Source organism: Synchiropus splendidus, chromosome 6 (assembly GCF_027744825.2).
Source record: "Synchiropus splendidus isolate RoL2022-P1 chromosome 6, RoL_Sspl_1.0, whole genome shotgun sequence".
NCBI classification, from domain to species: Eukaryota; Metazoa; Chordata; class Actinopteri; order Syngnathiformes; family Callionymidae; genus Synchiropus; species Synchiropus splendidus.
The window spans coordinates 2110486-2126169 of record NC_071339.1 but is presented as its reverse complement, the minus strand read 5'-3'; the positions used below and the strand labels follow the sequence as shown (position 1 = coordinate 2126169).

At 43.9% G+C, this 15684-nt stretch overlaps 2 protein-coding genes across 2 annotated transcripts in view; both read right to left on the bottom strand.

Moving 5' to 3' along the window:
* Nucleotides 1–3807, bottom strand: part of grm2a (glutamate receptor, metabotropic 2a) — a 32224-nt gene extending 28417 nt beyond the window's left edge. Inside the window, exon 1 of the mRNA XM_053867432.1 lies at nucleotides 3270–3807. The gene's annotated coding sequence lies outside the window, so the exon portion shown is untranslated. The remainder of the gene's footprint in view (nucleotides 1–3269) is intronic.
* Nucleotides 3808–7354: 3547 nt separating this feature from the next.
* The window catches only part of tex264a (testis expressed 264, ER-phagy receptor a), a 53829-nt gene continuing 45499 nt past the window's right edge, over nucleotides 7355–15684 (bottom strand). Inside the window, exons 3-4 of the mRNA XM_053869363.1 lie at nucleotides 14288–14459; nucleotides 7355–9693 (exon numbers count right to left, since the gene is read on the bottom strand). Coding sequence (XP_053725338.1) covers nucleotides 9344–9693; nucleotides 14288–14459 — 522 coding nt within the window. The 3' untranslated portion in view covers nucleotides 7355–9343. The remainder of the gene's footprint in view (nucleotides 9694–14287; nucleotides 14460–15684) is intronic.

Genomic DNA, 15684 nt, shown 5'->3' with positions numbered 1-15684 from the left:
CTGGGGTCAGATTTACAGCTGGAAACCTGCGCTTAAACATTCGCCCAGATCATAATTTCAATAATCTCTTAACACAAACTGCTGTTTTTCTGTTTAGTTCTTTTTTTTGTTTCAGCAATCTGTGCCCAAATCTGTGTTCAAAGGACGCGGCGAAGGGTTTGCCGTGTTTAGAACACTATTTTTAGAGACACAAATTTGAGTCGCTTCTCTCAGGAGTTGGCAGCGACTTTATTATTTGACGCGGCTAAAAAGGTGAAAAATGGCTGAATAACAAGGTGGAAAACAACTTTCTGAATTAAACATGACACCTAGATGAGGATCACTTCTCCATGCTGCGCTCTCATGCGACTCTGAATATTCCAGCAGTTGGAAAATTGATCCAAACAACCTTCCTATCAGAATCTCATCAGCCTTCCAGCAGCCAGCTGCGCATCTCCGCCGTCAGAAATATAGGCTTCACTCAAGTCTCATTCTGGTCATGAGGTTCGTCTTTAGCCCTTGGAATATATTGGTTTGTAAGACAGTACTTTGTAGTTTACTTTAGTGGGGGCAGAATTTAGGAAACCAAAGTCCGTTTTTATTGTCAAGCGAAGTGGAGGAGGCCACATCAGACGGCAAGTGAAGCCATAGATGAAGATCCACATATGTCGGTGGCACTGATCTTCAGGATACGAGTCGCTCACCTGCTCCTATTCAATTTCACATTAAGATGCTCTTTGTGTTGTCAGTATTTTTCCCAACATATTGAAGATAACTGCAATTTATTTTTGGAGTAATGCACTTTTTACATAACCCGGCACAAGCTTTTGTTTTACCAAAACAGGTTTCAGAAAATCAGGTGCCACAGTTTCGCGGCACCAAACCTGCCTCCAACACGGAACAAAGTCCGGTTGAGTAAAGCCAGTTTTCCCTGACGTGGACGGAAATAAGCAGCAGCTGAACTAAAGACAAAAACATCATCATATCCAGAGTAAATCCTGACTTGATGGTTCTGCAGTGGCAGAAAAACGATAATGTCCAGCTCATCAGCAGCGTCACCATCCGCACTATTAATAGTCGCAAAAGTGACATCGAAAAGAAAAGAAAAAAACAGGCACATTTGCTGGAGAGATAAAACTGGGAGATGTAGTGGTACAGATCTGTGTGACACACAATGGACAGTTGTTTGAGCTTCTGAAGAAATGCACTTGTGTTTCATTTAAACAAGTTAAAGAAAGTCAGGTAACCTTCCAAGTCCTTTTGAAATGCTTTTTATGCCTTATCTTTTTTAAACTGCCAAGTAGTAATAGTGGGGTCTATGTCTGTGTATCTGTTTAGCTATCCTTGTGAGGACCAATTCTTGGAACAAACACATGCTGGTGAGGACATTTTACTTTGTGGGGGCATTTTTGCTGGTCCCCACACAGGTTAAACTTCCAAATAACTACACCATTATAATAAGGTTTAGCGTTGGTTCAGAGTCCTGGTTCAGGTTAGCTGTTTGTCTTGGATGGTTAGGTTTAGGGGGAGAGGCTGAGGCCATGAATTGTTCACACAAAGACAGTCTCTCTGTGAATTGAATGAATTCTATCTGAACGAATAACATGACAAACAAAAGGTTTGTTCACCCATAATGCATGCGGTGACAGGAGGAAAGTAATTTCCCACTGGAGTTTTTTTCCAAACACTAGTGCAAAAGGCCAGATCTGGACAGGTGTACTCCACGCTACCCGACAAGTGGTGTCAGGAGTGGGATGGAGGGCCATCGGAAGCATCTTCCATCCACATCAAAGACTCCAGGAAAGGTTGACATTTCCCATATACAGAGCTTTTAGGGGCAGTTCTAGTCAGAGTTGGTAAGCACTTAACGTCACCGTACCAAAAGTCACTGAAAGAATAGTTAACTCGACTCGTGAAATAGGACCAACAATTGAGTGTGTTTTTATTGCATTTTAAGTGTATTATATTGATTTATCCACATATAGTACACAGCCAGTGTGAGATAAAACTGTTTCATGCCTTGAAAGGCCACAGTGAACTCACTTAAAGAATCATGAGCAGCATATGTGAAACGGAGTTATGGCACACGCAACCCTTCAATCAACTCCGGAGTGTGTTATCAAGAGCCTGCGTTTTCAAAGGTCCACGTACTCCCCACAAAGTCCAAGCAAAATGATCACGTGTTGCACAGCACATCAGCCAAGAGTATCACGGCCGAAAACACTTCTGGCAGGGTGGAGAAATGAGCGCCATCTTAAGGCTGAACCAACTGTGACTGTCAGGTCGGGGTGCAGCTCTGGACAAGAACCCACAGACATGTGACGCAGGCACAAAATCCCTGTCCCCCACGGCACTGTAGGACTTGACAAGCATCTGAAATGATGGATTTGAAATGATCTGAAATGTTGCATTTAACTGATCTACAAATCACAAGGATTGATTATTACAGTGGCCATGACTCCATCGAGGGGCCTCGGAAAACTGTAATAGCAAGTTCGGAATATGATCAATATACAACTTGTTTTATTTTTATTTTCAAATAATGCATATAAATAAGCAGTGTTTTTACCTTTTTTTGCCACATTGTCCTGTTGTTTTTTCTCAATATTTTAATGGCATTTTATTTATTGATTTTACGTTAATGTATTGACAGACAGACAGACAGACAGACAGACAGACAGACAGACAGACAGACAGACAGACAGACAGATAGATAGATAGATAGATAGATAGATAGATAGATAGATAGATAGATAGATAGATAGATAGATAGATAGATAGATAGATAGATAGATAGATAGATAGATAGATAGATAGATAGATAGATGGATAGATGGATGGATGGATGGATGGATGGATGGATAGATAGATAGATAGATAGATAGATAGATAGATAGATAGATAGACAGATAGATCGATAGATAGATAGATAGATAGATACGGGAGCAGAAATGTGACCGGAGGAACGCGCAAATACCTTAAATAAATATCCAGACAATTTGTTCAAATGGAGGGAATGAGGTACGGATTCATTTCCATTATGTTGTTTTTCCCAAAGCAGTTCAAAAATGTTCTCCCTGGTCGCGCGTTGTTGTGTTTTTATCGCACCACGAAGAGAATCGCACGCGTAAAAGCCTCGCGCTCCGGTCGACCATTCCATCACTTTACACGCTCCGACTTTCAACGTTCCCGCGGCATTTATGAACCGTCCAAAGCCACTTGTTCATCCTTTCAAGCTGCGAGAAGTTGACAACAACCGCGCGAAAGAGCGGAGGGACGGCATCTCCTACCTGTGCGGGGACGGTCCGCGGTTCCGATCCTCCACATGTCGAGAGTTGGGCGCAGCGGAGGAGGCTGAAGTTTGAGGGTGCCGGGAGCTGTCCCTGGTTCTGAACCAGAAACCGCGGCAGATTTCTGCAGGCTCTGGTGACTCTGACACCTCTCGCAATGCAAGCCGCCCTCACGCCCACTACATTGTCAGAAAATCGACGGACAGGCTCCTCAAAGATGAATGAAAGAGGAGAGTCAAGAAAATGTTCTGTTGTTGGTGATAAAAAAAAAGCGCAGCAAGAGAAGCCCACCCCCCTCCTTCCTCTCTCAGGGGTCTGCGAGGAGAATCCTGGCTGAATTCTGTCTCATGGTATCATATCACATTTGTTTTGGAGCCTTGAAAAATGAATGATTTTCCTCCAGCTGCCTTGGAAAACTGTCTGCTCGCATGTGAGGAGAGGAGTGCGGAGTCGCCCCCTATTTGTTCATGTCAGGAGGGCATTTATTCACAGCACAAGTCTTGGGAGACGCTGCTTATCTTCTGAGACGTATCTGGGATCGTCCAACACGCTGTGACACAGAGTGTGAGGTCGGTCCCAGATGGCGCCTGAAGCAGATCCAAACAAGCAATGGGCAAGAGTCTAAACACGTTTGGCTCCCCTACTGGTTCCTCTCTGACCAGTCACACTCAACATCACAGGGAAGCAACAACCTGAGCGAATGGCCCCCACAAGGACCCGTCCTTCATGAAGTCGGAGAAGGAGGCAGCTGCTTCCACGCTCTGAACAACAAACTACAGGCCTGCAGAGAGGACGTCTGTCCCTGCCGATACTTCTCACCTCTGTATGTGACGGCACAATCCGGAAGATATGAAACACCTGATGGAGAACACACACCAGCCCTGGACTTTTGCCAGGAATTTGGAGGAAATGACTTCTGTGCGGAGAGCAGAAGATAGAGACCCGGATACATGCGCTCTTAGTTTGCGTTACAACTCCACAATATTGACACACAAATCCAACTGTCATTTATTTAATGACGCCTTTTTCATAAAACAGTTTTCCGGTTTACTTTCTTAGATGTTATTACATCATAAACAATATGTTCAGTATGTTTCGTAATAGAAAGATTAGTCTGAGTTAAAGTTGTATAGTATAAAAAGTAATAAAAAAAAAAAAAGAATTTAGGCTGTCGAACATAAACAATTTATGATTGTTGACACAATGAGCATAAGATCATACATGTGTCATGTTAGGCTTTTGATGTGTCTATATTTGTCTACTTCATCGCACTATGTGAAAAACTGTGTATTTTACGGTCAATAATGCAAAGTTTAAATGCAACGAAGCCAAAAGTTGTTTTAATGCAAAGAATATAAAGAGTGTGACACAACACATGTGATAAGACTTATCTTTCTGGTATCATAGTTAATAAAAGGGACCTGAATTATTGAGTGAGTATTGAGCAAGATGCAATGAATTACCGTGTAATATCACTGTTTTACCTGAAGTCAGTCGGAGAACACACATCAGACAACACATGGAAAATGTGTGTTGAATATTCTATTTTTAAAGCTACTTCCCAGGGTTTGGGGCTTCGAGAGATTCATTTTGGATTAATTCATTACATTAATAGTTGACTGGTCCCATTAAGATTAATAACAGATGAACTTTCTTCCTCAGTCAGTCACCACTAACATAACATGATGTCATGTCCAGGGCAGAGGTGCGAAGTATGTCGTTCTGTGCAGCAAAACTACACAGTATCAGCACTTCATTGCACTGTACCGTCCACAGGACTGAACACTTGGCTAGAAGCTAATAAGAAGATCGGACCTGATGCCTCGGCACCGATCGCGGCATGTGCCTGTGCCTCCTCCCTCCGGATGGTCGAGTGAATATTCACCACATTCACCATTCAGCCACTTTCGTCGCTCACCATTGTTGAGTTGATCACTCCCCACATTACTCAAACTCCAAGCTTCTCTCGTGTCCAACAGCGAGAAGCATGTGTCCTCCATGACGGATGTGTGTGTTTCGCTGTCTCGCTTTGTTGTGCAGCAACTCTCGGGTTTAACCCTGCTACACTGTCTTGAATCACTTTTTATCATGTTGCTGTCAGCACGTTCTCGTGCCCTCAGTATCTGCCACTACTTTTCTGGCTTGTTTTCACTCTGATGTCGACTCTATTGTGGTCATTGCACTTTGAGAACACGAGGGAACCTCAACAAAGATCCTCCAAACAGAAGAGCCCTAGTGAACAGGAGCTGAGTGGGTGGGTTGAAATTCAAGTGAAGACCTGAACCGCAGAAAAGTCCTCACTTCCAATTGATACTATCATTGAACTCCATTTTTAATCAGCGTTTTTTGCTCTGATGTTCCTGCTTTTTCTTCTTTGGTTCAAGGCAACTATTGTTGCCCTGAGAACAAGCGGCAGAGAAAAAGACATTGTTCATGCTGGAATGTTACCATGCCGACCGGAGTGATTTGGGGGAAACATCTGAACTCATAGGTCATGAGGCTCATTAAAACCACACGTGTCCATCAAACAGCCGACGCCTGCTGGAAGCTTCTTCCTGCGCTGCACACGCCCCACAACAAGAAATGTCACGGCGCTCACTCACACAGCGGACACAGCCAAGGTGACTGCCTTTTAATAACCCCGCCATTATTTGAGAAACCATTGTGGAGCGTTTACATCGCGCACCTGCACTTCCACATTCACGTTCCTGATGGACGTCGCCACCATCTGTTCACTGAAGGCTCCTTGTTCTTCTAGGCCCCAACTGAGACAAAGCCCTGCCTGCGGAAACAATGATAAAGGCCTCTTCTAAAGATGAATTCATAAGTTCTTAAAACACTCACGGCGCCATCAATCGCTGCAGCGCGGCGTGGATGCTGCCTCCTGCCTCAAATTACACTTCTGCCGCTCTGACAGGACAAAATAATAGAACCACAATTTGCCCAGTGAAGAGCAGATACACTGTCTTTTCCTCTGATAAAACCTGAAATTAAAGTTTCCAGCAGAGATGCTTTTTAAATGGAAAAGAGTCTTCTGGTTCTTTCCAGCTGAAGCTTGAAGACAACTAGTGTGACAGCAGGACGGCGACGTGCTTTTGATCTTGTTACCGACAGACAATGACGCTTGTGCTCGTCAGTGTTTAAAAGAACATACATATACACACACACACACACATATATATATATATATATATATATATATATATAGACAATGATGCTTGTGCTCGTCAGTGTTTAAAAGAACATACATATATACATATATATATATATATATATATATATATGTATATACACATATATGTGTATATATTTTAAACACTGACAAGCACAAGCATCATTGTCTATATATATATATAAAACTTAACAACAAACTATTGTTTCTTTTGCATCAGTTTGACACCAGCACAATAAATCAAGATCGTGGCTATATTCAAGTTTTTATATCACCTTATTTCAACTGAAGCTCTTTTAATGTCTTGAAAATATTTGTATAACAATTTCAATTTTATAAGAATTTCAAGTCCATTCAGAGTAGTGGAAACCCTGGACATTGTGTAGTGAAAAACATCCAAAAGCATCTGTTTGTTTTTGTTCAGGGATGATTCCTCCATGTTTGTTGTTGTTGTTGTTGTCAAAAATGTAAATTCCAGAAACTAGCATAAAATCATGCAAAAGACATTGTGATAAAATTGACAGTTATTTTTACTAATACATGTTCTGTAATTTGTTCCTACAAATAGCATGACAAAATGGCAAGTGTCAGATTAAAAGGGATTTCCTACATGTAACTAAGCAAAATTGCTTTTTGGCTGAGGCTCCGCTGTTGTTGTGGCTCTGGATTTTTTTCAATGAACGCAGTGAGGTTGAAAACAACTGTGTGTGCTTTATTGGTTGGAACAAACACCTGCGCCCACCCCTGCTCTAGGGCTTCCTCAGAGTTGGACCTGCCCGAGACACTCTACCAGGGCGGCATCCAACAGGCATCTTGACGGGCTTCTCCCAATTCAGAGAGGGGTCAGCGTCTCTATGGTTACCAAGCTCCTGTGCAGTCACTAGGGAACAGTCCAGAGACTCATATTGGATTCTAAATGTGTCTACTGAGTAACAGTGTTCAAGGGAGGTGAAGAGGAGATCGCAGGCGAGGTGGCGCAGGTGAAGACAACTGAGAGGGGTGAGCTGTGACAGAAGAGTGACAGGGAAGCTTCGTCGGACACTAGTGGGACCTGATGCGATGTGATCCTCAGAGACAGTCGCCCTGCCACAGAGACAGGAAGCAGAGGTTTTCTATTGGGTTGGGTTGAGTTGACTTATTTGAAGCAGAGGTTGGCAACTACATTTCCTTAAGGGCCACATTAGCAACTGTAACGGCCGTGAGGGGCCAACATGCCAAAAGACAGGCAGCGATGACAACAAAAACCGGAAAAATATCAAAAGAAATTATACTGGAGGACAAAATGAACCTGAGAAGATGAAATGTAACTAAGGACATTAACAAGTGTAAATATGGCACAAAGCCTATTTAAATATGTCACTTAATATGCACTTAATTTGAGTATAAATCAACTGTGGACTAGACATTCAAGATAAAAAATTGTAACAATTTATTTGTTTCAAAATATATTTTCAGTATTCCTTCAATGTACTTGGAGGAACAAGGAAAACTGGTGGTGGTGACTGAAAGAGAAAGAACAAAAAAAGGAAGAAATATCAAATATCAAACGGGCCACGATAACACAGGTAATGGGCCGTATATGGCCCCCGGGCCGCACTTTGACCAGGTCTGTGATCAGCATTTGTACTGGCAGCGTATCCAACAATGTCTGGTAAAAGAAAGAAAAATAACTAAACTTTTTGAAATGTGTGTTTGTGTAGGATTTAAATAAATATTCATTCATAAAAAAAAAAAAGTATCTCGCAGGGACAGTTCATGAAGAAATGTTCGGAGGGAGTAATGGAGGCCTAATGTTTTGGACAGGGGGGCAGAGGAATCAGGGAACAAGCTGGAAGAAGCTCGGTGGAGATGCTGCAGGAACTGGGTGAAAGAGCAACAGACGGGAAAGTGAGGAGGTTGAAGGACATGAAGAGCACTGGGGGAGGATGACTTGACGCAGCAAACCCAGATGGGAAATGCCCCCCCAAAATGGAGAGGACCTGAAGGTGTGGTTACATCTGGAAGGACCAGTTCAGGGCACATGAAGTCCTGACAGAGGCACGTCAGCTCCCTTGGATGTGTCCGAACCACAAGCCCACACTCCGCCTGTTCATCGGTGAAGGAGCCTCCGTTTTGTCCAGTTTGTCAACGGTTATTATTAAATCACATGCAATAATGAAACCATATTTGTAGGCAGGGAACATTAGGGAAGAAAGGTGTAAGGACTAAGCGCAGTAGTGACATGGTGTTGGGGAGATGAACATGAGAAAAGAGAGGATGGATTCGTTGATGCCTGGAGAGAATGTGGGGCGTTCAGACCTTGACATAACCAAGTCAGAGCACAACAGGTTCCAGCTGAAGTGATGAAGAACCATCACTACGTGACTTTTCCTTCCTGCGTCTTGAAACCACCGTCCTCTCGGGAACCCTGGAATAAGGAGGGAATTCCGAAAGCACGTCAGTGAGTCAACAAACAACGAGGGAGGAAGTGATTCCTGCAGGTTTTACTCCAGTACTGAATATCCAGACATCAAACACACACACACACTTCTGAAATGGGCACAATATAAATAGGTGAAACCAGACGACGGCTGGTGTCAAGTGTCTTTAATGAGAGGTTCCACGTCAACAGTGGAGCTGCTAATCTGAAGGAATGTCATCGCGATGAAGGGACGATATAAAATCCTGCCGCTCAGCTGGAGCTGCGACTCCCAGCTCTTCTGTCCAGTTGTGTGTTTAGCAAAGGCTCAGGGCTTGTTATTCATTGAAAGAAAGGAAAGGTACAGGCTTGAAGAGGAGAATTAAAAGTGCAAACGCTGGTCAGGCAAAGATCCACCAACACGATTACACGACAGATAACCATCAAAACAGCGACGGACACGCCGGCTGCGCTCCACTCCGCTCCTTATCTCCCCCAACCTGGTTATTCCTCTCCATCCCCCACGGGCTCCTCCTTGTCAGCAAACACTTGAGCGGCTTCTCTCCCTCCATCCTCAGCCTCGGGGACGTCCTCCTCTTCTCCACCTTCCCTCTCCCCTCCGTCCTCATCCTGATCCATGTCTAGCTCTTCAAAAGACGAGCCGCTGCCCATAGACTCGTTGGAGCTCCTGTCCGCGAGGTCTCTGGGCTTCGAGTCCTCGCTGGCGTCCATTACGTCCCGCAGAGGGAGCGAGGAGGCCAGTGAAGCCGCGGTGGAGGCAGCTAGGGAGGTTTCTCTGCTGTCCCAGGGCAGGCCGCCACTCACTGAGCTCACATCGCTGTGGGAGTCGGCACCTGCAATGAGAAGAGAGCGCAAATCCAGAAGTCACGCTTCAAGAAAGTGTCTCAAAGCCTCACGAGTGCCTGCTCTGGAAAGCGGGGGTTACAAGGTTCCACAGCCAGGGCCACACACACTAGGCAAGACGCAATGGACACCCTGGAGAGGTAACTCGTCGAATGCCAAGGCGCATCCGACGGTACGGATATTTCCCATAGGAAATGTAACGACTGTAACTACTGAGTAGTAACAGTAGTTACTACTGTTACTACTCAGTAACAGTAGTAACCCTCAGAACAGGACTGTGGGTTAGAGCACTCAAAGAATCCATCCCCATTGAAAAGTGACTCAGCATTTACAAGTCAATAGTCATAAGCAGCGTATTCCATTTCCAGTGTTAGTCATTCAAGAAACCTGAAAATAGAAAGTAACTGGCCGTAAGGGGAAAAAACATTTGTGTCATGTGATGCCCAACAAAGTTTGGAGCCCTGTCAGCAGGGATCCCGACTGACTCACGTGCCATTTGTGTTTGCCAAAAACAGGGTAAGGAGGGTCGGAGGAAGTTGAAAATAAAAAATCATGTGCGATGATAAAATTACACTTTAAAAATGCGTAGAAATTGTGGTGTTTTATTTCCATTTAAAGCACATTCCATTTAAAGATTCTCAATGTGCCTCATACATTTCAATCAATTTTCAATTCTGATGTGTTTTAAGGGACAAGAAATACTCCTGAAATATCCAACGGAATTAAGTAAAATAATCAAACAAGAACGTTATGTTTCAGTTGCATCATAATGAACAAAAAACAACAGCACACGATGAAAATATCAGAGATTATAACACTTTTATAGTTTTACCCTGACTCAAAGAGGGCCACATAAAGGCAGTCAAAGGGCCGCATCGGGCACCCGGGCCACACTTTGCCCAGGTCTGGTCTAAGCGTTTTCCGCAGATATTCCCTCTTCAGCTCATCCGTAAAGTCGGGGATGATCTTGAATCCAGACGGCACCGCCAGACTCAAACACGATGGCCCGAGCTCTTTCCAGGGGCTGGTCACGCTGCAAACAAATCTCATCTATATATCAAAGAGTGTTTGCGCTAAACGAGTCATAAGGGAGCCAAACACAATGAAGACGACATCCCAGAGCGCTCGGCCACACTCTCGCTTTCCATTTCATTCATTCCAACCTCATCTCTTTCCCATCTCATTATCACGTCCAGCAGATCGGATCTTGTCGGCACAGCAGACCACAATAGCTGAGAAGTCCATTAGGCTTTTGTCTATTTATGAGCGCCCATGTGTTGATGGGCAAACAGGTCCAGACAGACCTGATCTGGGGGCGTCAGTGGGACGTGGAGCAGATGTGACACCATTAAAGTAGAGAACAAACTCAGTACTCTGCTGTGCTGAGACTACGTCATTGGCCACTGATAACAATTCAGCCTCACAACTGTTGCACCCACGTGCAGATTTCAGCAGCCACGCTGAAGTGAGCTGTGCTCATAACATCTTTCAGATAACTTCATTGGGCTTCTCCCTTCAGGGATGACCATCCTCCTCCATCTCCCCCTGTCCTCTGCTTCCTCTTCTCTCAAACCTCATGTCCTCCTTCACCACCGCCATCAATCTCCTCTGTGACCTTCCTCTCCACCTTCTGCCTGGCAGTTCCAACATCTCAACATCTTCATCTACCAATGCACTGGCTCTCTCTCTCTCTCTCTCCTCTGTCCATGTCCAAACCATCTCCATCCAGCCTCTCTGACTTGGTCTGCTAAACACCTGAGCACATGTGCTGTCCCTCTGATCCTATCATCATCCTGCTCTCACTCCCAGAGAGAAGCTCAGCATCTTCATCTCTGCTACCTCCAGCTTGGCCTCCTGTCTTCTCCTCAGTGCCACTGTTTCCAGACCATACAACGTTGCTGGCCTCACCAGCCTTCTGGACACTTTCCCTCTCATCCTTTTGTCACACATCACACCTGACACTTTTCTCCAATGATTCCATCCTGCCTGCACCCGCTTCTTCACCTCCCTCTCACACCCTCCATGGCCCTGGATAGTTGAGCCTCAGTACTTCAAACCCTCCACCTTCTTTATCTCTGCATCCTGAAACTTCACCTGTCCACTCGGCTCCCTCTCATTCACACACATGGATTACCTCTTACTGCTGCTAACCTTCATTCCTCTCCTTTCTAAGGCAAACCTCCACCTCTCTGGCTGATCTTCCACTGGCTCCCTGCTCTCACCACAGGTCACAATGTCATCTGCCAACAAAAATCTTTCAGATAACATTAACCCAAACTATTTGCGTAATTGGGCCCATTGGGATGATTAGTGCAGCTAAGAAGGTGTCTCTTCTTCTTCTTCAACTTGTATGAAGAAGAGAAGGTGATTAAAAAGAGCTGGTGCTGAGGTGGAGGAATCGGAGAGTGCATGTTGAGGAAGTGGTGACAGGAAGCGCCTAAACACTGGTGAAAAATTGATGCCGCATCCGAGGGGATGGGTCGGAAAAGTAGTTTACTATAGTCGTTTTTAAAAACAGCAACACTGCGTGTTCTTGGATTAGCATTGACGCTAAGGTGCTCGCCCGGATCCAACTAGCAATAACCTTGTTTTCATGACTTACCCACAGAAAACTTCCCCTGACTTTTTCAATCGTATTTCTAGTAACACTAGGAGGGAACAAGGTGCAGGACACTCAAACACACAACGACAGAGTTGAGTTGTGTAACCACTTTGAAAGAAAATCTGCGTAAAAACTCTTTCAAACTTTCAGGAAAAATATAACACCCTCTGCCAAAATGTGCCCGCGGCTGGATCAGCGTATAGAAAACACTGTCAAGGAGTGCTACACTCCAGATGTCACACAGTAAAATGTGCTTTGTACCTGCTAAATGCTACTAGGTTGCTGCATAGATTATTGTATTTCTGTATGCTGTGGTGTTACACAAGCCTCACGGTCATTTGCATTTCATTATACTTGATGTAATGGAGCAGCAGACACTAGTGGTCTGTGGCTAATGTGACAGGAAGAAGGCAGATCAATGGTGATAGTTGATAACTTCAGCATCTTTATGATAGTAGTCCACAAATATGTATCATATTCCCAGCGATCATCTCAGAAACAAGTCTGGTGCGAGTGGCAGTGCGTCACTGACCGAGCGTATTTCAAACATTTCTGCCAGAAAGCCTTGAACAGTGAAGATTTACATAATGTTGGGAGACACTTAGCATGCAACTGTGGTTCTGTCCCAGGAAGAGACAGTCAGTTAACCGACCGTGACACGGACAAATGCGCCGCGCAGGCGTTAAATGACGAATAGTCAACGTCAAAACATGCATCAGTCATGTTCATTAGTTATCGTGATGGATTCAACACTGATGCTGTGGTGGACAAATTTCAGCGATTTAAACCCATCTTCGAGGACGCGTGAAGAAAGGCCCCCAAGGCCAGGACAAATTCACGATTCTTTAAACTTACTACGCTTGTTATGCTCCCAAGTCGGTGCACGCCGCTCCCATGGAATAAAAAATAAAGAAATAAAAGGAGGAGAGGGATGTTCTTCAAATATTTCACAAACTGTTTAACACAGAAGAACAACGTCAAGATGGATGACATCATCGCCGCATGCAGTCAGAAACATTTTTCATCAGAAGACCAGTTGACAGGTGAACGCTGGAGCCACAAACGCTGCTGTGTTTACTGTTGTTGCAGAGCAGCCTGCTGGAAATGACAGGAGGAGGACATGACGCAAGGTTCGGTCACGTCTGAGTCCAGGTAAATAAGCTCAACGGAGCAAAGAGTTGTTTATCATCACAGTCCACAATGTTGTTGGCGACTGGATCCGTCAAAATCCCTCTCTATTTGAGAATACAATTGGCAACTATTGACTCAGCACAGAGGTAAAGTCCCCACATCCCATCAGCCTCGCATCATTCACCTTCTCAAGTGAACAGGACAATGACAAATTCAACCCTTCAACAAGCCCACAGGTCCCATAAGTTTGAAAGAGTAACAGCAGCAGACATGACACTGCACATGAAGACACACACTCTGGCTGACAGAACAATTACACGGCCTCATAGATCCACGTCTGAGTGATGAGGGCTGTGCAGGAGGGGCACGGTCCTGGTGACAAACAACACCAGGGCAGGCACATTCTTCTCTGACAAGAGTGGCGGCGGCGGCAGCAGCTGAGCGGAGACGCCAGCGCTAAATATCCAAAGCTCTACATTTTAACGCACATTGTGTGTCCCACTTCACGCGATGCCACAGGTCTCCAGGTTGTTGCAGTGCTAAACGGATCCTCCGTTTTATCGCTTGTGCTGCATCTTAAGAGCAAAACATGTCCGACTGCGGTAGAGGGGAAGGACCGTGACCTTTCTTGTATGTCATGCATTTTTTAATATTTATGCAACTGCAGATGACTGCTGGAAATGCACCGCGAAAAAATACTTACATAAACTGCTATATTTAAATAGAAACACAAGTGGATTCAACTGAAATATTCTATTCTAATTTTATAAGGAAACAGGAGGAAAATTATGGGGAAATAAGTGACTGTTTTCATGCCGTTTCAGCACGTCCTGGTGAGAATTAAACCTCACCTGTGATGTCAGTCCCTCTGTCGTCATCAGACTCTTCTTCTTTCACTTCAGTCTTCACCTCGTCCTTCATTTCTGGGACAAAGAAATCTGTCTGTCGGGAGAGAGGAGCCATGTAGCTGGTGACGGCCGCGCCGCAGATCTCAATGAAGGGAAAGGCACACAGCTTCCGCTCCTGGAAGAGAGGAGACCAGGTGGAGACTTAGCACCTCGGTGGTTGCTGGCATGTTTTTAAAGTTCAATCACCAAAACCTTGGGACAGGTTTTTGCACCAACCCAAACAACACCACCTGTATTGCACCTGCACTCAGGCTTCTTTTTCCCACCACATACTGTGACCTTTATGACTGAAATATCCGTTGAGAAAATGAATTCACAAGAATATCAGTCCAATTCTAGTGGTCTTACTGTAGTAGCAACGCACAGTACATGTTTATGTGAAGATTCCAAACATGACGTTGGCTTCATAAGTGACCACACAATGCTGACACGGTCTCTCTGACACATTAATATGAACAAAGTTCCTCTAAAGGAAGTCGATGAATCTTGTATGACCCTCCACATCTGCGGTCTCTCCAGTGGTGAGTCCGATGTGAGGAGTTTATAAATATTATACCATCACTTCTCTAAAGACAACATTAACTTTGCATACATTTATTTCATGCTTTTACGGCATGAGCTATACAAGGGATGCAGGAATTAATGTGGCAGAAGCTGCGGGCTGAGTGAAGCTTGAAGAAACAGATGCAGGAGGGGAGTCTTTTTATATGAAATGAAAATGTAACAGCCTTGATATAAAGCTTACAATACTGCGTGTGTGTGTGAGTCAGTGTTTCACAGAAACTAGCTTTTTACATACGCATAAATCACATGTGAGAACTTGCATTTTCCATGGGGTCTCATTGTATATGTACTGGCACTGCCCTGAGGGGCTGTCACGAAGTTGATCAATGGATTATGGTTTGTGAAGAGTAGGAAACATTCATAATGTGGGGAAATATTCTAATATTTTGTTTTGATTTTTTAATACGGAAAAATAGTAGGGACACTACAAATACAGTAAATAAATAAACAATGCAAGGAAATAGAAAATATGAATGTATTCTATACAAAATGATGCTATAAAAATATACATATATTTGGGAAAAGAAAGGAAGAGAAAATGTAAATATAATCTTGAAAAATCAATCAATACATTGAAATTGTTGCAGAAAATAAAATAAAATAAAATAAAATAAAATAAAATAAAATAAAATAAAATAAAATAAAATAAAAATAAAAATACTTCAATAACATTCCTAGATGGTTTTGTTGTGCAGTGCTGTGACTTTGACATCAGCTTTTCAGTAGATATAAAAGAGTGTGATCCACACAGCACGTGAGTTAATGAGGTCAAACAA